This window comes from Oryzias melastigma, linkage group LG11 (genome assembly GCF_002922805.2).
Source record: "Oryzias melastigma strain HK-1 linkage group LG11, ASM292280v2, whole genome shotgun sequence".
NCBI classification, from domain to species: Eukaryota; Metazoa; Chordata; class Actinopteri; order Beloniformes; family Adrianichthyidae; genus Oryzias; species Oryzias melastigma.
Window position 1 is genome coordinate 9,363,656 of NC_050522.1, and position 24,305 is coordinate 9,387,960.

General features: G+C 42.4%; 3 protein-coding genes across 6 annotated transcripts in view; 1 reads left to right on the plus strand and 2 right to left on the minus strand.

Annotated features, from left to right (window-relative positions):
- Positions 1–15,751, plus strand: part of LOC112136478 (serine/threonine-protein phosphatase 6 regulatory ankyrin repeat subunit A) — a 32,733-nt gene extending 16,982 nt beyond the window's left edge. For 2 of the 4 annotated variants that reach the window (XM_024258206.2, XM_024258195.2), the window contains exons 4-29: positions 392–462; positions 826–1,026; positions 1,096–1,183; positions 1,263–1,405; positions 1,494–1,601; positions 3,057–3,161; positions 3,571–3,649; positions 3,768–3,882; positions 4,090–4,172; positions 4,258–4,321; positions 4,481–4,549; positions 4,635–4,775; positions 4,867–4,978; positions 5,601–5,627; positions 6,079–6,153; positions 6,249–6,450; positions 6,626–6,713; positions 6,859–6,976; positions 8,832–9,051; positions 9,133–9,220; positions 9,293–9,376; positions 9,448–9,596; positions 9,672–9,754; positions 11,450–11,532; positions 11,609–11,700; positions 11,784–14,800. In XM_024258206.2, the coding sequence (XP_024113974.1) occupies positions 392–462; positions 826–1,026; positions 1,096–1,183; positions 1,263–1,405; positions 1,494–1,601; positions 3,057–3,161; positions 3,571–3,649; positions 3,768–3,882; positions 4,090–4,172; positions 4,258–4,321; positions 4,481–4,549; positions 4,635–4,775; positions 4,867–4,978; positions 5,601–5,627; positions 6,079–6,153; positions 6,249–6,450; positions 6,626–6,713; positions 6,859–6,976; positions 8,832–9,051; positions 9,133–9,220; positions 9,293–9,376; positions 9,448–9,596; positions 9,672–9,754; positions 11,450–11,532; positions 11,609–11,700; positions 11,784–12,076 (2,981 nt within the window). In that variant the 3' untranslated portion in view covers positions 12,077–14,800. Of the gene's footprint in view, positions 1–391; positions 463–825; positions 1,027–1,095; positions 1,184–1,262; positions 1,406–1,493; positions 1,602–3,056; positions 3,162–3,570; positions 3,650–3,767; positions 3,883–4,089; positions 4,173–4,257; positions 4,322–4,480; positions 4,550–4,634; positions 4,776–4,866; positions 4,979–5,600; positions 5,628–6,078; positions 6,154–6,248; positions 6,451–6,625; positions 6,714–6,858; positions 6,977–8,831; positions 9,052–9,132; positions 9,221–9,292; positions 9,377–9,447; positions 9,597–9,671; positions 9,755–10,323; positions 10,401–10,501; positions 10,870–11,449; positions 11,533–11,608; positions 11,701–11,783; positions 14,801–15,195 lie in introns of those variants that run through there. The other 2 variants (XM_024258200.2, XM_024258217.2) reach the window with 2 other exon arrangements.
- Positions 15,752–15,888: 137 nt separating this feature from the next.
- LOC112136498 (biotinidase) lies at positions 15,889–18,703 on the minus strand. The gene is made up of 6 exons (XM_024258228.1): positions 18,460–18,703; positions 18,117–18,266; positions 17,168–17,319; positions 16,916–17,093; positions 16,310–16,837; positions 15,889–16,240 (listed from the first exon to the last, which is right to left on the minus strand). Exons 1-6 carry the CDS (start codon positions 18,658–18,660, stop codon positions 15,956–15,958), a joined length of 1,494 nt encoding a protein of 497 aa, XP_024113996.1. The 5' UTR covers positions 18,661–18,703; the 3' UTR covers positions 15,889–15,955.
- Positions 18,704–19,971: 1,268 nt separating this feature from the next.
- LOC112136509 (biotinidase-like) overlaps positions 19,972–24,305 on the minus strand; it is a gene marked incomplete in the record, with an annotated part of 5,175 nt that continues 841 nt past the window's right edge. The window contains 6 exon segments of the mRNA XM_024258238.2: positions 19,972–20,322; positions 22,872–23,414; positions 23,492–23,669; positions 23,744–23,787; positions 23,789–23,896; positions 24,168–24,305. Of these exon segments, the coding sequence (XP_024114006.1) occupies positions 20,050–20,322; positions 22,872–23,414; positions 23,492–23,669; positions 23,744–23,787; positions 23,789–23,896; positions 24,168–24,305 (1,284 nt within the window).

The window sequence follows — 24,305 nt, forward strand, 5'->3', positions numbered from 1 at the left end:
GTTCATTGCTAGATTAAAGATTGAGAATTAAAGCTTTGATGTCGAGGAAGTTGCATGAATGTGACACAAGAATAGGACAGAGTGACTGCATATCTGTGTCAAGTGTTTCTCCGTCATGTGAAGGGCTCGCAGCAGGTGCAGATTCAGGGCTATTTTAACCACCAAGCTGTGCTTAAAGGGATCATAGTGAATTTCTGCCTTTTTAGCCACTATTGGCTGTTAATTTCCTATAAAGAGAGTTTATTAGCAGGCCTTAATTCTTTATGATCAGGTTTATTATATAACTCATACTTGACATGTAAGCTAGGACTGAACTAGCACACGTTTCTTGTGTGTATGCAACACTGTTGACACGCTTCTCTTGTTCATCTTTAATCTTTTCTTATTCAAGGAGCAAGAGTTAACGCCAAAGATAACAAGTGGTTGACTCCTCTTCACCGAGCTGTGGCTTCTTGTTGTGAGGTAACACACACGCATGTAAAACTAGACCCCCTTGTCAAAAAAATTTATTTTCAAGTTTTCATAAAGTCAGTTTGAATTAAAATATATTCTGTGTGTGTTTTGCAAATTCTGGCTTTCAAAGTTACCAGTATTTCTTTGAATAATGTTGAAAGTTGATTTTGTACGATATTATGTTTTGGGCAGCATTCTAGTCCCTTCTGTTTCTCCACTTTCCCTGCGCTATTTTTATTTTTAAGTCCTCTCAGAATAGTAAAGGTTTTTTTTGAGGTCTCCCACAATCCACCTGGAAACCCCGGCATGCACTTTGTTGCTGCATTTTGTCACGTCGGCCTATTTTTGACTCTTCCTGTCCTCCCCTGTCAGGATGCCGTGGCAGTGCTGCTGAAGCACAGCGCGGACGTAAACGCTCGTGACAAAAACTGGCAGACGCCGCTGCACGTGGCAGCGAGCAACAAAGCAGTTCGCTGTGCCGAAGCGTTGGTGCCACAGCTCAGCAATGTGAACGTATCTGACCGGGCAGGACGCACCGCCCTGCACCACGCTGCCTTCAGTGGACACGCAGAGGTTGGGGCTTTTCTGTTTAAGAACGTCAAATACACATCAGCACCCACTTAGCTTACATTTGTTTGTCAGATGGTAAGGTTGCTGCTGTCAAGAGGATCCAATATTAACGCATTTGACAAGAAGGACAGAAGAGCCATCCACTGGGCAGCCTATATGGGTAAGATTATTGGATTCACTGAGGAGGAAATAACTTATTTTATACAAAGAGGATTATGGCTCCTTCTTCTCTCTTTAAGGTCATCTAGAGGTCGTGAAGCTTCTGGTAGAAAGTGGAGCTGAGGTCGACTGTAAGGACAAGAAGGGCTACTCTCCTCTCCATGCTGCTGCCTCCAGCGGCATGAGTAGCACAGTGCACTACCTGCTCAGCCTGGGCGTCCATGTCAGTACACATTAAAACATACTCACACTAAAACTGTCATAAAAGCGTTTTTGATGTTATGTAGTCACTGAAAAGTATTTGTTCTTAGGTGAATGAGGCAAACAGCTATGGTAATACACCGCTCCACCTGGCCTGCTACAATGGTCAGGATGTTGTAGTTGGTGAGCTCATTCAGGCAGGAGCCAATGTCAACCAGGTATGTGAGCATCATCCTGCAGAGAGGGTTTAAACAATCACTGATCCTGTTATATCTATTGTAAAAGAGTCCTCAGGGATCTTTTTAACTATGGTAATGTCGTTTTTAGCCAAAATCTGAGTTGTGGGCGAGACTGTTTTCATGGAGCAACCCCGCCCCCCTTTCCTCACCAAGTTAAGAGCTTTTTTCCCCGCCCATTGTAGTGTCTACGTCACAACCATTGACATATATAGAGATGGACAAAGCACAGTTGTGACGTCACCCGTAGAAAATGCCTTACCCCCAGTTCCAATGAAATGAAGTCAATTCGGTCGACATTTTTCCACGGTACACAATCCGCCGGTTTGGGACCAGAAATTATTAGTAAGCAGCTATTGGTCTGAGTCGTCGTTTCCATGGCAACCACTCTTGCAAATTAGAAGTGATTTTGTTGGAAAGCCATACCCCTTCCTCTGAAAGTGGACTTGAGAGAATCTGTCAATCGCTTTGAAAGTTCAAGGACCCACATGCTCTTATTGAGGCATCTGATTGGCCAGTTTATAACTTGAATAACTTTGAATAAAAAAAATATATATAATTAAAAAAATAGGATTAGTAAGAACATGTGTAAAAGGGACAAGAAAGGTTAAACAGAAAAACTGAGTAATAGCTGTTTATTTCTCAGTACAAGTCTATGGGATTTTGGCTTTCTGGAACCAGGGGGTACTTCCTGTTTAAAATGTGAGGGAGGAGGGGATTATCAGTCCAATTCTCTATATATACTGTCTATGGTCACAACTAATCTTTTTTTCCAGTGGTATTTTTTCGTCTGCTCTTGATTCACAGCAATTTAAATAAAGAAATACAAATCCAATGTTAAGCTTAATTTTCTCTATAAATGTCAACCATGATCAGAAAAATGCCACAAGAACATGCTAAGCTATGTTCACAACGCCCTAGGCAACATATGTTAAAGCGGCCACTTCCAATGTAAAGTCTACAGTAGTACACATGCTTTACAGGCTTACGCGTTCACATGTAGCTATACAAGTTTTTACGACTGTTTTCGGACTCTAATGTACAAAATGCATGGCCATGAATGCAATTTTTGACCAATCAGGGACTCTGATTTGGCAGTGACGGATAGACGGCGTCCACTGAAAAATAATGGAGGTTCCAACCATTTGAAAAGTGATCATGGAGGAGAAATAAACAATTGCGGTTTGTGCACGGCTGGATTTATTTGACACCAAGTCTTTCATGTATCGGAATAGAGCTGGGAGCTAAAAGAAGAAGAAGCCCCTCCCTGCTTGTCCAGTGTGAACATCATTGGCTTAAATGCCTGTTTAAGAGTGTTCATTTAGTGCAATCTCAGATGTGCTCTGTATTTGCATAGCTTTAAAAACACCCATTTCATCAGAGTGGGTTTGAAGTGGGTGGAGCCATAATACAATGTCCTGTGCTGTCTTGTTTCAGGTGAATGAAAGGGGATTCTCTGCCCTTCACTTTGCCTCTTCCTCAAGGCAAGGAGCTCTGTGCCAGGAGCTGCTGCTGGCCCACGGAGCACGCATCAACTTACGGGTGAGTCCACACGCTGATCCCGGAGTATCACCATGGTTACGCAACATGACAAAAACCTGCTAAACAGCAGAAAACTGAAATAACAATGTTGTTAACACTTTGTTCACAGTGATGGAAACTGATATTAGGCTCTTTCACAGTTGAGATGCAGGGCCATATGGAAGATGGAGGGGGAGGCGTGTCCCCCTGAGGCAGCAAGCTGCTCTGTTCTTCTGTGTGTGGGTGTGTGTGATCTGTGAGGGAAACCGTCTTAGCTTCCACTTTTTAAATTCTAGAGGGGCAGATTTACAGATGAGCAGCTGCCCACACAACCTCTCCAACTTCTCCTACACTGGAATAAAGACACAACTGGTATCTTTTTTTTTTCCCTCAGTGCCTCTTTAACCTGACTCTTTATCCATCTGCTCAGAGCAAAGATGGGAAGACCCCCCTCCACATGGCAGCTACTCATGGAAGATTCTCCTGCTCCCAGGCTCTCATTCAAAATGGTAGCAACCTCCCTGTGGGGTGTCAGCTTTACACAGCTACTTTCTGCACATTCCCTACACTTTTTCTATAATTATACGCCAATGTGCTTTTGAAATGAGTTTGTTTGTGCCTTCATAGGAGCCGAGGTTGACTGTGAAGACAAGAGCAGAAACACTGCGCTCCATATTGCTGCCCGCTATGGCCACGAACTCATCATCACGGCTCTCCTCAAACATGGAGCAAACACTGCCAGGTCTGCCTCTGCTCTGGTGCTACGGCACAAAATACTATTTAACGAGAACAAGTAAATGATCCTCGTAAATTCACACCACATTTGTTATTACTCTTTTTAAAGTTTTACTCCCTTTGCACTTTAAATGAATAAAGAGAAAGTATTTCCTGTGAACGCTCACACCATGTTTTTATGGCCTGTAATGGCTGGTGTTCCTTCCCTCTCCAGGAGGGGTATTCATGGGATGCTTCCTTTACATCTGGCTGCTCTCAGCGGCTTCTCGGATTGCTGCAGGAAGCTGCTGTCCTCAGGTATATTCATGCTGACGCGGATTTTGTCGGAGAGATCGCACCGTTAACTTCCAAACTGATGCAGATTGTATATTTCTGTCTGCAGGGTTTGTGATAGACACCCCCGATGAATTTGGGAGGACCTGTTTACATGCTGCTGCCGCTGGAGGGTGACTATTTTTCTTTCTTTTTTAGTTTTTTTCTTCTCCTTTTTTAAATTATTTATTTTAATTATTATGATCTTGAACATTTATTTATGATGTGTTTGTTAATTTGTACTAGAATATTGCCCTGCAGGATGTTTACTGGTATGTTTACTCTCCCAACAGAAACCTGGAGTGTCTGAACTTGCTGTTGAATGTAGGAGCGGATTTTAACAGAAAAGATCATTTTGGAAGGTAAAATGACTAAATAACTTTAGTATTAGAAAAAAAACAAAAACAAATGTGACTTAGATAATTTAAAAAATATCTCGCCCTCCAGGGCTCCACTACACTATGCATCAGCCAACTGCAACTACCAGTCTGTGTTTGCCCTGGTGGGTTCTGGGGCGAGTGTTAATGACCCGGACCAAAGGGGCTGCACCCCCTTACACTATGCTTCTGCTTCTGACACCGATGGAAAGTGCGTTTCACTTTGCACACACGGTTGACAGTCTAAACGTATGTTACTGTTGCAGAGAAGAGCTTTAAAAAAATCTTTTGATGATTGATAGATGTGTGGAGTATCTGTTGAGAAATGATGCTGATCCAAGAGTGAGAGACAAGCAGGGATACACTGCTGTGCACTACGGTGCAGCCTATGGACGCACACTCTGCCTGGAGCTGGTAGGTTCGCTTTAATACAGATACAGTGAGGCAAAAAAGTATTCAGTCAGGCATCAATTGTGCAAGTTCTCCCTCTTAAAAAGATAAGAGGAATGTCATTTTCATCATAGGTATGGTCTGATTTTGAAAGAATTTATTGCATATCATGGTGGAAAATAAGTATTTGGTCACTTGGAAACAAGCAAGGGAGTTGACAGTCTGTGTTTCTTCAGCTACAGCCCCCCAAAAAATCACTGCTCTAGAGAAGATCTGCATGGAGGAATGGACCAAAATACCAGCAACAGTTTGTGAAGACTTACAGAAAAAATCTGACTGCTATCATTTCCAACAAAGGGTATATGACAAAGTATTCAGATGAACTTTTGTTAATGACCAAATATGTATTTTCCACCATAATTTACAAATACATCCTTTAAAAATCAGAAAATCCGATTTTCAGGCTTCTTTTTATCATTTTGTCTCTCATAGTTGAGGTATACCTATAATAAAGATTACAGGCCTTGCATCTTTAAAAAAAAAAAAAGAACTTGCACATACTACTAGAATGCTTTTTGGACCCACTATAAAACAAGCACTGTAAAAATAAGTGATTATTTACAAAAAAGCTTTGCTTTTATTTCAGATTGCCAGTGAAACACCTTTTGATGTGGTAAGAAAGCAGCTCAACTCTCCTACAATCTTTGTTCTCTTCTAAAGACTTTTGATCTATTTTAAAAGCATTCCAAGTCGTCTTTTAATTATGAAATTATTTCTTCATTCAAAAACCCAATAGTCATCAGATCCATCCTTATTCTACTAAAATTATTCACCCACATGCCTCTAATGAATGCAGAGATGGATCTCATCTGAGGTCTGATCTTTTAATGGAGTTGCATTCATCTACTTACACGGGATAATTCATAATGGGATTACTCAGGACAGGTCAGCGCAGTGTGAAGGTTCAACTGCTGTCTGCTTCTCCTGGTACCGCACGGCTTTGGAGAGACCTCTTACTCCTCTACCTTTTTTACTTTTATGCGTAGAATAGTTTTAGGTGGATGAAGTAAACTGGCGGTTTCATCATGTTTGTAAATCTAGCTGACTCGTTCTCTCTCTTCAAGTTAATGGAAACGTCGGGAACAGAAATCCTGAGGGACTCGGTGAGCCAGCTCCCACTGAGCCCACTCCATCTGGCAGTGAGTTTGAAGATCTGATAGTTTTCTATTCTCTAAAATCAGAATTTGAAAGTTTATGAGTGTTTATGTAAAATATGAAATGATTTGCTCTCCAGGCTTTCCATGGACACTGTGGAGCTCTGGAGGTCCTCTTGTCATCTCTGTTGGATGTGGACGTTCGCAGCCCAGAGGGCTGGACCCCCCTCAGCCTGTCGTGCTCCAGAGGTCATCATGAATGTGTGTCCTTGCTGCTTCATCATGGCGCTTCACCCATGATCCACGACTACATACACAAAAAGACAGCCTTACATACTGCAGGTAAGCAATCAAAACACCAACCTTTTAACATCAGAGATGTCTCCAGTGACACCTAAACAACACATTCTCTTTGACCTTCCGTAACTCTGTTTATCACTGTCGCAGTGAAAAGCTGCTTTTCTTTATATATTTTCAGAAGCGTAAGCAGAACCATGAAATGTTTTTCTGATTGCAGCTATGAATGGCCACGCAGAGTGCCTGCGACTGCTCTTGAGCAGCGAGAACCAGCACATTAACGTGGACCCACAGGACTCCAGTGGACAGTGAGTTTGTATGTGCGTACATAAGCAAAATATCTCAGGCTGGGGGCTTTCCTGTGAGTTTACTGCATGTGACCTGAAGTCGTTTCAGCTAAACGTGAATGAAAAAAATGTAAAAATGAAACCAAAGGTAACTTTCTGTGCACAGGACTCCTCTGATGTTAGCCGTGCTGAGCGGACACATCGAGTGCGTGTACGCTCTGCTCAGTCATGGAGCCAGCGTGGAGTCTCAGGACTGCTGGGGGAGGACAGCACTGCACCGCGGGGTGAGACACTCATGAGAAGTACTCTGTTTTAGACCTCTTCATTCATTATAAACCACTTCTACACTCGGATCCTTTTTTCCTTCTTCCTCATTATAATATTTTGTTTGCTTTCAACTATGTCTTTGTCCATGTGGCTTTAGGGAAATTCAAAGAAAATGTAAACTTTTAGGTTTCACACCTCTATTAATAATATTAATAAAAAAATAAATAAGCCAAACCTGAACTCCATAAAACTTTTTGGGAAAAACTATTTTCTATACAGTTATTTTATATATTTATTGTCCAATCCACAGCTTCAGAAGAAAATTAATAATTGATTCACCGTTGGGATTTGTTTTCCATTTTCATCTGTGGAAACATGTTGGAGTGTTGTAACTAAAAAGTGGTATTCTATGTGGTTTACCGTATTTTGCACACTATAAGGTGCACATAAAAGCCTGAACTTTTTTCAAAAATCGTCCATGCACCTAATAATACAGTGTGACTTTTGTGTGTACCAAGTTTTAAACTCTGTAAAATGTTCTTGTGAAGCTCGATTGACTGTCGGACCATTTCTTGCTGACACATGCACAGATCTCAAGTTACTGCAGAAACCCACCTTAATGCTACAAACACATAGAGATCGGCCAGCATTTCTTTACCCGGCCTGCACCATTATGCGTGCGCAGTCCCGCTGTCTGACAGCGTTGCTTTGTTTGTTCAGGAGATGATCATGTTATTAAGTCATGTACTGAAATTTACAGTTTTCTCCCACACAAGTGAAACTGCAACGCGTCTGATTTTGAGCATCCAGGAAAGTCTGCGCTCCCCGCACAAGTTTTCCAGGAGGTTTGCTGACTGTGCAGGTCACTTCACTTTCGCTTTGATCTGCTGTAACTAGGGCTGGGTTTGATCCGATACCGATCCAATGCTTGTCAGTATTGCCGATGTCAGTACCACTACCGATAATTTTCGTAAATGCTGTGTATGTGACATGAACCTCAAATTCTCAATCATTTTTTAATCACCGAGAATGTTTTTTGTGTAAGCTTACCTTTTTTAAAATTACTTGATAAGCACAAAAACATAATCAGTTTCAATTAAGTGGAAAATAGTTTATTAAAATAAAAACTTCTTGAAATAAAAAAAATGAAGAAGTGAATGTAAAACATTCAACAAACCAAAAGAAACGACTATGATATCAAAATAAAGCGATTAAAAAAAAACAACTGCTAGAAATAAGAATAATTTGTAACTTCTCAGCCTTTAAATAGAACAATAAAAACAGGTTAACTTGTCAAAAACAACTCAGCATTTAAACAGAGTAAATGGGGTGAGCAATGCATGCTGGGTCCTTCACCCTCCACATTGCTGAAAGCTCTCCATTTACACTCTCTCCCACTTACAGCAGTATCAGAGCTATCCAGTCGTACAGTTTTGAGGCAGATGCTAGCTCAGATGAAGAAAACCAAGACGTACATGGATCACGTCGGAGCAGGGAGCTTGTGGCCCCGCCCAGCGTATCTTCTTCTCTTTTTTAAACAACATGTTTTCGTCTCCTTCTGATTCACAACAATTTGAATAATGACATGTTCAGAAATTATTCATTTTTTTGTTCTATATTTCCTTTATCTTCAGGAAAATGCCACATTTTCATCAAAGTGGATTTTTAAAACACATTCTTTTAGACAAGGTTCTTCTTAATAACCAATTTGATCTGCTGATCCTTCAAAACTTTTAAACATTGGTGCTGAATTATCATTTTTGACATTCATTTCTGCCACTTTTCTTTGTTTGTATGTTTGCTAAACTGGACATTATATGATTTTTTTTTTTCCTTTTTTTTTTTTTTTTTGTTTCTGATGTTTTCCGTCAGGCGGTGACGGGCCAGGAGGAGTGTGTGGAGGCTCTGCTCCAGCATCAGGCTGGAGTCTGTGTGAAGGACATCCGCGGCCGGACGCCTCTGCATTTAGCGTCGGCGTGTGGTCATGTGGGCGTCCTGGGCGCCCTGCTGCAGACCGCCGGCTCTTCTCTCACTCACGCGCTCCTCACAGACAACCAGGGCTACACCCCCCTGCACTGGGCCTGTTACAACGGTACTGAGCTGCTGTAAAATGTACATGTGTTCAAAGCTGGTTAGTAATGCGACTTCTTCTGCTTTGCTCTCTGCCCTCCAGGTTATGATGCCTGTGTGGAGTTGTTGTTAGAACAAGAGACGGTCAAGAACATTAAAGGAAACTCCTTCAGCGCGCTGCACTGTGCTGTGTAAGACACCTGCTGCTTTAGCACCGATGTTCAGAGCGATGGGGTTTTCTGACACCTCTGTTGTTTCCACAGCATGAGTGATAATGAGGGAGTGGCAGAGATGTTAATTGACTCTCTAGGATCAAGTATTGTCAATGCCACAGATGCTAAAGGAAGGTGAGACTTCTTCTTTAATTTAGCTCGATGTCATTCTGTGAGTAAACTGAAGTCTGATAACGCTTCATCAGGATCCCCCTTCATGCGGCAGCCTTTTCTGACCATGTGGAGTGTGTGTCCCTCCTCCTGAGCCAGGGAGCTCAGGTGAATGTTGGAGACACACAGATGCACAGGACTCCTCTGATGATGGCCGCTCTGAACGGACAGACCAACACTGTGGGTGAGTGGGAGTTATATTGTCTCAAAGCAAAATCCTGTTCGACGTTCTCTTTATGTCCTCATTTCTGGTTTACAGAGGTGCTGGTCAGCAGCGGTAAAGCAGATTTGTCTCTGCAGGACACTGAGAGGAACACTGCACTGCATCTAGCTTGTAGCAAGGTAGCTAAAATAACACCCTTTTTATGTTATATTTTGAAAAATCTGATTTTATTTTCCTCCATAACATTTTGCTGGTAAAATAATCATAGTTTGCATCATTTGTTCTTATGACGGAGTATTAGGTCCAGTTTACAAATACTTTTTTTTTTATTACAGCTTAAAATCTCTTAAATTTATGAGAAAAAAGTTGTAACAGTTAAATTACTATAATAACATTGTATATTTCTTATTTTAAAAGTCATAGACTAAATTTCTGACTTTTGATCTTGTACTTTTATGACTTTTAATCTCATAACTTTTCGAGATTAAAAGTCATAATCTCATAGATCTGTGAATTTTTAATCTCGTAAATTTACTTGATTAAAAGTTGTAAATTTACTAGATTAAGTCATAATTTTACAAGATTAAAAGTCTTACATTTACAAGATTAAGAGTTATAAATTTACAAGATTAAAAGTCATAAATTTAAGAGATTAAAAGTCAGATTGGCGTGAAAACATTTAAAGTTGTCTGTTTATTTGAGTTGTGTTTGAAGATAAAAGATGAGGAGTGTCTTGTTTTATTTATAGAGTCAAAAACAAAGAAATTCTGAATCTTTTGGTGACTCAAAGTCAAATTATCATCAGTGAGGCTGACTTTCTGATTGGTAATGTGGAGTTTTATTTGTAAAATAAAAAGCGCAGAGACCTGTTCGCAGGACCACCACTTTATTGTCCCCTTTTAAATGACAATAGTCTGTTACATTAGCACAGGAACATTGAAAATTCCCAAAACAGGGCCTCTTTAGACGGAAACATCACAGAGTTGGAGGAGATCTTGTCTTTTGTGGATGAAGAAACGACTGGAAGTGGAAGCTGCAGGGATGTCAACGGCTTCATCAACGGGATCTGCAGAAATCCTGCAAGCCGTCCATCAATGATTCAAACTAGAATAAACTGTAAATCAAACAAAGAAGTTTCCAAACATTTGTAACGTTTTAAACATTCAGTTTATCTGTTGAAATCCAGGATTCTTATTACAGTTTAGTCGCTCTGCTGTTGCACACGGTGTTCATTCACTGGATTGTATGCTCATTTTGACTTTAATCTCGTAAATTTACGTTAAAAAAAGTAAATTTACTAGATTAAAACTTAAATTTATCATATTAAAAGTCATAAATTTACTAGATTAAAACTTAAATTTATCATATTAAAAGTCATAAATTTACAAGATTAAAACAGGTGGTGGTTAAGATAATGAGCAAAATACCAGAAAAATGTTTTTTTTAAACACTTAACCTTATAAAATTGTTTCTCTACATGAAGAAGTGAATGTAACCAGACTGGATCAGTTTTTGACAACAGAAATATGTTTGATTTATTAAAAAAAATTGACTAACTAAATGTACTTAGTGACAACAGAAATCCTTACTGTAACTAAATTTTTTAAGGTGTGTTCTGTTTTTTTAGACTCACAGAAATTACTATTTTTTTAATTATGTACATAGATTATTTAAACAACATGATCTGCTAATCTATGAGTTAAAATCATAGATTTTACTTTATGTGAACACATTTAGAATAGAATCGAATAAAACTTTATTGATCCCACAAAGGCGAATCCTCTTGTTACTATTAAAAACAGCAGATTGATGATAAAATAATACTAAAAAAAATGTTTTTATTTCTATCTTCTGTTGTGATCTGCTTCCTTTAGGGTCATGAAACGAGTGCCTTGTTGATCCTGGAGAAAATCAGCGACAGGAACCTGGTCAACTGCACGAATGCTGCTCTTCAAACGTATGTATTTCAGCACAAGGTGCTGTTGAGCTCCTACTGGATGTGCTGTCAACCGCTTGTCTCTATTTCTGTGTAGGCCGCTGCACATAGCAGCCAGGAGGGGGCTGACAGTTGTGGTCCAGGAGCTGCTGGGGAAAGGCGCCAGCGTTTTAGCAGTGGATGAGAACGGTTTGTGCCACTGCTCTATCACACATTCTAAATTAATTTATTATTATTAGAAATTCAGGTTAGTTATCTTCCTACTGTCACAGGTTACACTCCAGCTTTGGCCTGCGCTCCTAACCGCGACGTAGCGGACTGCCTCGCTCTTATTCTCAACTCAATGATGCCCACCACTCCCATGGTCACCATAGCAGCCATCCCCTCTCTGTCGCCCCCTCAGCCGGTGATCAACCACCACCCGACCTCCAAGCACAAAGGTGTGGCCTTCGACACGCCGACCCCGTTGCGGGCTGACCACGCCTCTCACTGCAGGCCGGAGCGACTCATGCGCTCCGTCTCCACAGACGACGAACTGAACGACTCGGACTCGGAGACGTATTGAGGACTTGACGCTGGCACAGTAGCCAGGGACTCAGGAGACTAGAAAATATAATAAACGAGACTAAAGACAGAGGATCAAAACAGATTATTTTAGCTAAACTAAAAAAAAAATCTTTTATTTAAAGCAGATACTTGTTTCCTTAAGGTGCAGTCCCGATAATACAAGCTAACATGAACATGACCAGTGTCTTTAACACTTTTAGCAGTATTTTCCTCAACTAAGCTCCATCTTGATGCAGTATTTTAAATGGTTATAAGCCCTCAAAGGGGTATTTTCAACACAAAAAGAAAAACCTTTTGTCCAGTAGAATTGTGTAAAAAAAGGCACATTTATGGGACCAGCTCAAGTTTTCTTTTTCTTACTTTTTTATAACCACAAAGCTCCTTTTTGAGCTGTTGTGACTGACAGAGGACCATCACTGATAAACATTAACAAAGAAACACCTTCAGATTTGTTGGAGAAAACCTCACTTTTGAAACCTTTCTAGAGGAGATTTGGTTTTTAAGTGGATTCTGACAGAATATGGATGTAAAATCTGTTTATTACGCAGATTATTCATGTCTTTCCATAATTTAACAGCAAGTTAGACTTGATTTTCCCCCCCCAAAAAAGCAATAAAGCTTAAATGGATACTCTGTTACTAAATCCTTTATTTAACAAACACAAGTACCAATTGTTTGCAGTGTTGTCATTGATCATTTATACATTTTTTATTGTGTTACATCACTTTTATTTAAGCTTTTTTAGTGTTTAACGTTAAAATTAATTAACATTCATGTTTAAAAACGATCCTGCTCCACCCAGGAATCCAGCAGAGAGACTTAAAAAGTCCTCTCAAAACATTCTCACAATCCTAAAATCTGCCTAATTATTCACGCTCTGCTGGACATTATTAATAAAGACAGATCTGGACTCATCAAGCTCAGACATCATGTCTATGAAGACAGTGGAGTGAGTTCATCATGCAGAAAAAGCAGCTTTGAGCTTCCAGATCAATACTGATCAAACTGAGTGGTCGAAACCTCAACAGTTACAGCAGCTGCTCATTTGGGGGCGCTGTTGCCTGAAACAAGATTTGACCAGGAAGGTAAATAAGCATAAAAAATGAACTAGCCACCAATGCTGTTTTGATTTTATGCACCTCCACATTACTCCACCTTCACCAGGACTTTGTTTGTGTTTAAGATTCATGCTGTAAGATGATTTACCTCTTTTTCATAGCACACAGTGTCCAAATTCCCTCACTACTTAGTGCACCATATAGCAATTTTACAAGCTGTCTGAATCTACAATTCAAAACCCTGAAACCTGGAAATTTCCCAGAAGTCACCGCAAAAAACTAGTGTGCGCCACTAGATTGGCGAATACAGACCACAATGCATTGGGTTTGGATGATTTTTCTTATTAAACATTTTATGGAATTTATTTTTTCCAAGGTTTGAACATCAGGACTCGGTGAATTAAAAAAATAGTCTTTGTAGGTTGTTCAAATTCTTCAAGTTTTTACTTCATCAAATGGCTGACATCATATTTGGCCTTTAAATTTAAAAATAGTAGCGGGCATGAGTCCGAATCACATTAAAAGTTAGAGTACTGATAGTCTTTTAGGGGGTTAGGGAGGAGTGAGGGAATTCAGACATAGTCGGATTGTCACCGTGTATAAGTCTGTCCTTGAACCACACCAAGATTCATTTGCACGTGAATCCAGACTCTTATTTTTAGGGGAACCAGAGCTGACTTGTTTTGTTTACCCTATTGACTGTATATGAGAACTGGACTGAATGACTCCTCCCCCTTCTCATTCCAAAAAGGAAGTACCCACTGGTTCCAAGAAGCCAAAATCCCGCAGACTACTATTGAGAAACAAACAGCTGACTCACACATGTCAGTATTCTTACTCTACTACCTTTTTTATGACGTTCTTATTTATCTGAATTATTTTTGTAATGTTTTGTCTTTATCACAAGTTATTCAAATTATAAACTGGCCCATCAAATGCCTCAGTAAAAGTATGCAACCTCATGTTGACACATTTGATTGAAAGAGTCTTCCTATAAGCTCACTCCTGATTGGTGAGAGCGGTTGCCATAGAAACGTTGAATGAGACCGACTTGGGCCAATCACGTTGTCTGGTTCCAACATGGTGACCTTTGTATCGTGAATAAATGGTGACTGAATTGACTTTGTTTGGCTGGAGTAGTAGTAAGCCATTTTCTATGGGTGGCATCACACCCACTCAGTCCAGTTATCATATACTGTCAACAGTTTTCACTCCAGCAGTCTAGACGATCCAACGTGAAAACCTCGTAAAATCCCAACTATTAATTGCTGAAATGTATGTTCATTTTGTTAAAATGATTTTATGGCCACAAAAATGGAAACTCTTTCTGTTTATCTCAGACCATGTCCACGAAACATGTATAGGTACTTGTGCCCACTCCTTTTATTGGTTCAAACTAAATATTTAAGTTTTTCTGTTTTTTTTTCTTTTCATATTTTCTGGAACTTCTTGCTGTATGTCTGTAATGTGTAGGGAAAGGAATATGTGAATACATTTTTGTGTATGTGTGTAAATATGTCTGTATGAACGATGGGAGAGACGGAAAAAAAAACAAAAAAGGCCTTTTTAGAAATATGCAAATTTCTGACGAGATGGATGCTACCCGGTGCAGTATTTGTAAAAAAGTAAAACAGTAATAAACAGATTTGATTTCTGATGTTTTATTTTGCTCCTGATTCAGAGGTTTTTCATGTTCTCTGTCCACTTCTTTTAGAGAACAATTCATTATTTTTATTTATTTTTTTAAGTTTGTCAAACAGCTGAGCAAACAGATAAGAGCTGAACCCCTCTGATGTGGGACATACTAGATAAATCCAGTCCATATGTACTTTGTGGATTTGGAGAAGGCGTTTGGCCAGGTCCCCTGTGGTGTTCTGGTTTATACGGGTCTGGAGAGCATTACTAAGCCTACAGGAGTTTGGTCCGCAGACCTGTTCCCGGTGCATGTTGGACTCCACGAGGGCTGACCTTTGTCACCAGTTCTGTTCTTAGTCTTTATGGACAGGGCCGGAGGGGATCTGGTTTGAGGATCACAGGATTTCATCTCTGCTCTTTGCAGATGATGTTGTCCTGTTGGGTTCATCAAGCCAGGACCTCCAGCATGCACTGGAGCGGCACCGAAAGTGCAGGCTTCCAGTCCAGCTTGAAGAATAGCCTCCCGCCAGCGCGGGATCCCGCCCCAGGAAAGCCACCCCCACCCAGGAGCTACCAATCTCAGGCACGAGCCAGGGCCCCTCAAGGTAGACCCGCCCCACACTTCAGGCAACCACCCGCCCTCCCCGAGGGAAGCCCAGGATAAATGGCAGGGGCCGCTCACTCCCATCCAGGAGGAGGACGCCCAAGAGAAGTGGGGGTTCTCAAAGAATATTGTAAACATGGCCTGACCAGGCTAACCCACTGTTGGAATTTTGGAGATGGCCAGTGCTCGAGGGCAAGGACCAAAACCCGAACCGCAGGGACGCCCCAAGACTCGGATGTGATGTGATTCCCAGCTCACGGTCTTATCAGAGAACTCGGGGATCCCTTTCAACTTTGCATGGAGAGAGGGCAGCCGGGCCCAGGAAGCCAAGCACCCAAGGGACACAGCCGCCGGTCCACTTAAAACCGAAGGGGGAGGGGCCCAAATCCTTGCGGGAACCATGGGAGGGGGACCACTGCCAAGTAATACCACCCCCGAGGTGCATCGTAGGCTGCCCCCAGCCCCTTCCCCTTATAATTTCTGGGTTTGTAGAGTAAAACCATAATAAACAGATTTTTTTTCAGATATTTTATTTTTCCTCATGATTCAGAGGTTTTCCATGTTCTCGGTCACACTTGTTCTAGAGAACTGCTTTTTTAGTGTCCAGGTGGTACGTTCGCCCATACAGACAGGCAGTGATCAGGCCTCCTCCCATGTTGCCGTGTTTCATCGCCACTCTCCCATCCTCCGTTTTCTCCAGCTGATCGGGCTGTTCCAGAACCATGCGGCTCACCAGAACCGACGGGTACACGTATTTGGTATCGAACCAGCCCTCCAGCACGAAGTCCATTTTAGACTCGGCCTCTTCTACTTTTTGACCACAGGAGCTGGGGTCCTCATTCGCACAGCGCACAACTGCACAGACCTGCAGAAGAGAAATGTAGATAAGAATAGTCTGCGTCTTTAACACCATGGAAAGATACCTTTCATTTACCTGCAGAGTGTAGCTTCCGTTGACTTTGTGCCGTCCTGAAAAAGCTCCCAGTGCGTACAACTCTTTGCTTTGTGCCGTCCATTTGTACTGGAGTGCACAGCAGAAAGTACCACTGCAGACTTTGAGATCGTCTTGTTTCGTCTCGTTCAGGAGGACGAATGTGTACGGGTCGCGCAACATGTATGAGATGAAGGATGAGGAAATAGGATCAGCAGAGTGGTCGGCGCTGCTTTCTTTGGTCTTTGGTGCTTTCCCCTCTTCTGCTACTACACCCGGCATCCCCTCTAAGACCGGCACTCTGGCCACCAGAAGCTTGCCCTCCTCCGGGTCACCTTCCTGGGCGTGGTGGTAAGTTGCAGAGAACGGAGTAAAGATGCCGCTTCCGGTCATGATGAGTCTGTCGTTGCGGGTGTTGGCGGCCAGCAGGGTGACGTTGGCGCCGAGACTAAAAGCGCGTTGAAACTGGATGGAGTCCAGTAGAGGGAGAGCGTTCATCCAAGCGGTGGGGAAGATCAGCTGACGGACCCCCTAGAGGAGGAGAAGAGAGCAAGACGCTGAAGAGAAAAGTCAGATTCCTGAATCTAGAACTTTTTGAAAGCTTCCTACCCTTTCTACTAAAGTTACTGTTGGGTCACGGAAGAGAAGGTCGAAACAGACCATGAGTCCAAACCTTCCCCCAAAAGGTGTATCAAATGTAATGATTTCAGGCTGTGGGGGCGTGTCAAAGGAATACTCGTAGTACAGGTTTTGTTTATGGTAGCGTGCAACAAGCTGGCCTTCAGAACTGTCAAAGAAAACACTGTAAACTTGTTTGCAAAGACCAGGAATCTGATTTTGTCTGTTTGACGGAGTCTGAACCTGAAGACCACATTGGTGTTGAACTGCCAGCGTCCATCGGGGGGGCAGGATGAGGATGGGTCACTCGGCAGAGGGCAGGGTTGCAGATCTGGCATGTTGGCCACCACGTAGAGCTTGTTACGGCGAGCAATACAGCTTAATCGCTGGAGAACCTAGAACAAACGTTAGATGACGTCACAGGTGTGAGGGCAAAGTACAGAACTAGAACATTTTATGTGGGTGGAGGGGGCAAAAGACAACACCAGATCAAAGATAAGTATTTCTAACAGTTTTATTTTTGTCACTGCTATCATTTTATTGAAATCTGTTGCTTTTATTTTCTTAGCAATGCTTCAAGAAAACTGTATTGGTGATTTCTTAATCTTTGACAACAATGAGACTAATATTAAAATTGGGAGGGGGAGGAGATTTGGGGGGCAAAAGTTTAGCTGGTCTGGCAGCTGCCCTCCCCCGCCCTCCTTTAGCTCCGCCCCTGAATCCAGACGACAGCAATAATGATTCTAATATTAAGTTTTGAAACTTTGGTCCAGAATACATTAAATAAAATGTAAATTTTTAGTGGAAAGACCATTAAAACATTGAAATGAGGATGTTGCAAAAAAACTCAAATATACAATTAAATCAAAAGTCACATTATCAATTATATAGTTTTAGTTCTAGACATTTTTGTATGTTTAAGGATCAAGTACAACACTAACTTTTAATCAAATCACAAATTAAGTAAGCACACCAAAAAGAACATTCATCAATACTTAATGAAAACTGACCAATTGTTAGTTTATACATATATTTTAAAATTATATTATGTAAAGTATTCAAGAATAAATCATTCTGATAATGTACTAATGACAAAGAGGAGTTCTAATATAAGCTCTGACTGTTTCCATCACTGAGAGTAACTATTTTCCAAAATGAAATAATAATTCATCATTGTTTTCCCTCCAAGAACCTCAGTGTTGTTGTGTCTGCCTGGCTCCATGCAGGGGTTCCAGGTCTCCTGCTGAGGATCAGGGATGGTTTCCAGGTATGCAGAGATGGAGGAACGAGTGAAGTTAAAGCCATGAATCCCATCCTCTGGGAAGACCAGGATATCAACACCCTGTAGTTAAAAATGGAACAAAAAGATCAACTTTTCTAAAGTTTTTGTTTTTTCATTTTGTGGATTTTAGAGTATTTTGAGGGTAAATTATTCAAGGAATAATGTAATAGTAAAATAATTTATTAAAAAGAATTTCACATTTTTCTTGTATTTTGTGAATTATTTTAGATTTTTTAGAATTATAAAGCCATACCTGCTGTGCGGCGCGCGTGGCCTGCTCTTCGTACACATCCAGGTTTTTCGTCATGTGCTGCAGGGCTTCATGGCGGGTCACGGGGACCCGGGGGTCTGGGTTTAAGATGACCCTGTGCTCGAACACGCCTGCAACATACGAATCTCCAACAGTCTCTGTTGGACTGCTAAAAAGACCGACAAAAAACACTAGGAACAGCATAGTGCTTCAGGTGAAAATGAATCTTGTGTTCTGGTCAGGAGAGGAACTCAAATATTTTATATGGGGGGCCGGGAAAGGGGCTAAAGACTTTAGAAGGGTGGCAAATAACAACAGAGGAGTGGAAGGTCATTACAAATAAAACTGCGTCTTTGTACTTGTTTTATTAATCATTTTTTATTTCATTTAAAACCATTTGTTTTAATTATTTTTTGAATGCTTAAATAAGCCTTTGTAGATTATTTCTTAATCTTTGTCAATAATGAGACTAATATTGACTCTAAATTTGGGGCGACAAGTGTCGGGAAAAGCTTTTTGCTGGGGGAGGCAGCTGTTTTCCCGTATCTCTACCCTTGGTTCTGGTTGAACTTTAGCACTATGAGGTTATTGAGTGTTAGGATGTAGTTAAATATTCTCCTTTGGAACAAAATTTAAAAAAAATAGACTTTAGGTCGTAACATCAGAGCGCTCAAGACTTTGAAAAATCTTTTGAAACAGAAAAAGGTTAAATGTGAACAAAAACAGATGCATGTGTCCGCTTTTATTTTGAAAACACTAAACGGTCTTGTTTTTTGCTTTTCTTGACTGGATTTTACCGTAAAGTGAACCCATTAGCCATCACCATTCTGTCTGTGACAAATTTTGGGGATAAACGCTGATAAATACACATCCGTATTTGGAAAAATTTGTATGTTTGTTTTCGGGTGAAACACAGACACGCTGCAGATGCCGGCTCTAGGTTGACGTCGTAAAATGGGCGGCACCCACAAGGAGGGAGAGGCGGAGCCTCAGAGATCGAGTTGTTTTACTTCCAAGTTGGAAAAGAGCTTTAAAAAAGTGACTTGTTTCATAATTTGCTCTCTAGTGAGCCAAAGGTATTATACATTCATATATATTGATATAGTTTACTCTGAAAGACTTAAGAAAAGCATGGTTTAGACCCTTTAAATGCTGAATCAGACTGACTTGAACCAGTCTGTATTTACTGGCAATGTCTGGCTCCAACATAGCAGTGACTGTGTTTTGAATAAAGAGCGGGACCTGGTTGCAGACAAAATGGCGGCTGAAAATCATTAGCAGTCCAGAACTGGAAGGGAAAAGCAGTTTTCTCTGGTAAAGCAATACTTTAAAGTAGCTTTTCATAGACATGCAACACATTACTGATATAAAGTATTATATTCTGGCACAAAGCTGCTTTTTTCCACGACAGAATAACAAAAGACAAAAAGACCTTTTTTAGTAATGTCCACATTTCTGACAGGATGGATTCCACCAGGTGCAATATTTTTAAAGAGTAATACAGTCATAAACAGATTTGTTTACAGATATTTTATTTTCCTCATGATTCAGAGGTTTTCCTTGTTCTCGGTCACACTTGTTTTAGAGAACTGTTCATTCATTGTCCAGGTGGTACATTCGTCCGTACAGACAGGCGGTGATCAGGCCTCCTCCCATGTTGGAGTGTTTCATCGCCACTCTCCCATTCTCCGTTTTCTCCAGATGCTCAGGCTGTTCCAGAACCATGCGGCTCACCAGAACCGACGGGTACACGTATTTGGTATCGAACCAGCCCTCCAGCACAAAGTCCATTTTAGACTCGGCCTCTTCTACTTCTTCTCCACAGGAGCTGGGGTCCTCATTCGCACAGCGCACAACCGCACAGACCTGAGGATGATGAACATAGATATAACTAGAGAAGCAGCAAAATCCCACTACAACAATATTTTAAAAGTGTATTTTGATCTATTTTACAATTGTAATCAGTGATCTATTAATTATGACTTTGCAGTTTTAAGCCAAAATCTAAAAACCTGTTTCGCTTTCTAAAACATAGGACTTTGTCTGAAATTCGCTTCTGGGTTTTGAGCAAGACTGTTGCAGCAGAAGCAACCCTATGTTGACATCCCATCATCTTTTTGTTTATGCTCTCCTGCTAGCTTATAGCTCCTCACAACCCCAAGCTAATATTAGTGTAGCAAAAAACTTGCAGGAATAGTGGAGCTATTCAACCGAACAGTTTTGAGCCAGATGGCAACTCAAATGAGGAAAATAAAGACATTAATGCATCTATTTGTCTTCAAGTGGATGTATCAGAATTGGAATGGCGCATGGAGACTTTGGCCCGCCCATCGCAGGTGCTGCATCACAAACCTAGACATTTTCAAACCGCTGGGTTTTGATCCATCCAACCTTCTTCCTCTGCTCATCTGGGACCGGGTCCCGGGAGCAGTCTAAGCTAAGATGCCCAGACTTCCCTCTCCCCGACCACTTCCTCCAGCTCCTCTGAGGCGTTCTAAGGCCCGGATAGAGACGTGCTCCTGGGTCTTCCCTGAGGCCTCCATCCAGTGGGACATGCCCGGAACACCTCCCCAGGAGGCGTCCAGGAGGCAGATGCCTGAGCCACTTCAACTGGCTCCTCTTGCTAAAGAGGAGAAGCAGTTCTACTCTGAGTTCTCTCCAGGTGAACAAGTGTCTCACTGTTTCTCTAAGGGAGTGCTTAGCCGGCCTACAGAGGAGGCTAATTTCAGGTACTTGTATCTGGGACCTTGTTCTTTCAGTCAAGTCCCAGAGCTTATGACCATTTTACCATGACTGGTAAAGGCTGAAGAGTGTCATTCCCTGATATTTGGAACACGCACAATGGTTCTCCCTTCTTGAAAAGGGGAATTGTCTGCCAGTCCAGTAGTACGATTCCCATCTGCCGCACAATGCTGCAGAGAGGTGTCAGCCAAGACACTCCCACAGCATCCAGACTTGAGGTACTCGGGGCGGACCACGTCCTCTCCCGGGGCGGACCTCGTCCTCTCCCGGGGCGGACCCCGTCCTCTTCCGGGGCGGACCCCGTCCTCTCCCGGGGCGGACCCCGTCCTCTCCCGGGGCGGACCTTGTCCTCTCCTGCGGCCTTGCCACAGAGGAGCTCTTTGACTACCTCAGTGATCTCAGCTTGGGTGGTGAACAGCCCCATCCCACATTTCTCAGCCTCTGCTTCCTCAAGAGAAGGTGTGTTAGCAGAGTTGAGGAGATCCTTGAAGTATTCTTTCCACTATCCGACAATGCCCTCAGTTGAAAGCAGAAGCTCCCCACCTGCACTGACAACGGTGGGTGCTTGCCGATATCTGCTTCCCCCTCCTGAGGAGTCGGATGGTTTGCCAGAATCACTTCGAGGCCAACCGATAGTCCTTCTCTATAGCCTGACAAAACTCCTCCCAGGGCCGAGTTTTTGCCTCAAAACGACAGCCCGGGCTGAAGCTTGCATAGACTGCCAGTACCTATCAGCTGCCTCTGGAGTTCCACAAGCCAGCCAGGCTTGATAAGACTCCTTCTTCAGCATGACGGCATCCCTTATTTCTAGTGTCCACCACTGTAACCACAGCTCCAGAGTACAGCAGAGACAATGGAGGTGGAGAACTTGATCCACTCAGACTCAATCCCCCCAGGCTCCCTTGGTACCTGTTTGAAGTTCTCCCAGATGTGGGAGCTAAAGACCTCCCTGACAGAGGGCTCAGCCAGGCATTGCCAGGAGACCCTTAAAGTACGTTTAGGTCTGCTAAGTCTTTCTGGCCTTCTTCCCCGCCAGCAAATCCAACTCACCACCAGCTAGTGATCAGTAATCTGACACTGATCAGTGTCCTAAGCACATGGCCAAAAATCGCCTGAAACGACTACAAAGTAGATCATAGATCTCCTGCCTAGGGTCTCCTGATGCCAGATACATTGATGGACACCCTTGTGCTCAAACATGATATTCGTTACGGATAAACTATGATGAGCAGAGAAATCCAACAACAAAACACAGCTTTGGTTCAGATCATGCCCCTCCAGGTGCCACTGTCATTGCTCAAGTAGGCACTTAAGTCCCCCAGGAGGACAATGGAGTCCCCCTTGGGGAACTTTCCATTATGGCTCCAAGAGACATCGAGAAGGCAGGATACTCCACTTGGCGGCTGAGTTGGGGCCTCAAGAGTAAGCCCACCACCTCTCCCCATAGGCAACTCAGTTTGGCTCTTTGATTTTTATAAAGACTAAAATAGAAGGGAATTTCTAATTAACTAAAGCTGCTCTACAGAAACTGTAATAGAAAACATCACAGACTTTTTGATTTTGGCTGAAAAGGTCACAATCATGATTAGAACACCACTGAGAATGCTTTTATAACAGATCAAAAGATGATCGGGGACGGACTTTAACACCATTTAATGGTACCTCTGACGTACCTGCAGACTGTAGCGTCCATTCACTGTGTGCAGACCTGAAAAAGCTCCTAGTGCATACAGCTCTTTGCTTTGTGCCGTCCATTTGTACCGGAGCACACAGCAAAAAGTACCATTGCAGACTTTGAGATTGTCCTCCATCTTGTTCAGGAGGACGAATGTGAACGGATCATGCATCATGTATGAGAGGAAAGATGAAGAGGTGAGATCAGTAGAGTGGTCGGCACAGCTCTCTGTGGTGCAGTGGTCTGTAGCCATCAATGACGGAGATTGAACCTCTGCTACCACACCCGGCATCTCCTCTAAGACCGGCACTCTGGCCACCAGAAGCTTGCCCTCCTCCGGGTCACCTTCCTGGGCGTGGTGGTAAGTTGCAGAGAACGGAGTAAAGATGCCGCTTCCGGTCATGATGAGTCCGTCGTTGCGGGTGTTGGCGGCCAGCAGGGTGACATTGGCGCCGAGACTAAAAGCGCGTTGAAACTGGATGGAGTCCAGTAGAGGGAGAGCGTTCATCCAAGCGGTGGGGAAGATCAGCTGACGGACCCCCTGGAGGGGGAGAAAAGGCAAGATGCTGAAGAGAAAAGTCAGATTCCTGAATCTAGAACTTTTTCAAAGCTTCCTACCCTTTCCACTAAAGTTACTGTTGGGTCACGGAAGAGAAGATCGAAACAGATCATGAGTCCAAACCTTCCCCCAAAAGGTGTGTCAAATGTAATGACTTCAGGCTGTGGGGGCGTGTCAAAGGAATCCTCAAAGTACAGGTTTTGTTTATGGTAGCGTGCAACAAGCTGGCCTTCAGAACTGTCAAAGAAAACACTGTAAACTTGTTTGCAAGGACCAGGAATCTGTTTTTGTCTGTTTGACGGAGTCTGAACCTGAAGACCACATTGGTGTTGAACTGCCAGCGTCCATCGGGGGGGGCAGGATGAGGATGGGTCACTCGGCAGAGGGCAGGGTTGCAGATCTGGCATGTTGGCCACCACGTAGAGCTTGTTACGGCGAGCAATACAGCTTAATCGCTGGAGAACCTAGAACAAACGTTAGATGATGTCACAGGTGTGAGGGCAAAGTACAAAATAGCTCTCAAAATAGGAATCCACATGATAAGAAAAATTATTCTGTTAATTATTAAGGTTTACTTTTGGAAACTTTTGGCCAGGCTACATGAAATATGTGATTAAAGATAAAAATTTTGAGTAGAAATACACAATAAAAAGAGCAGAATGAGAGATATCGCACAATAAATTAAAAAAGTAAATTTCAGAACTCTTTATCTTATTTTTTCCCCCCTCCAAGAACCTCAGTGTTGTTGTGTCTGCCTGGCTCCATGCAGGGGTTCCAGCTCTCCCGCTGAGGATCAGGGATGGTTTCCAGGTATGCAGAGATGGAGGAACGAGTGAAGTTAAAGCCATGAATCCCATCCTCTGGGAAGACCAG

Bases quoted from the DNA above. Each gene is read 5' to 3' on its own strand.
- LOC112136498 (XM_024258228.1), bottom strand. From the start codon at position 18,660: ATGCTGTTCCTAGTGTTTTTTGTCGGTCTTTTTAGCAGTCCAACAGAG. The intron at 18,267-18,459 runs GTATGGCTTTAT...TTTTAACTACAG, and splicing joins CCACGCGCGCCGCACAGCAG to GGTGTTGATATCCTGGTCTT. The intron at 16,838-16,915 runs GTAGGAAGCTTT...CTCCTCCTCTAG, and splicing joins CAGTAACTTTAGTAGAAAGG to GGGGTCCGTCAGCTGATCTT.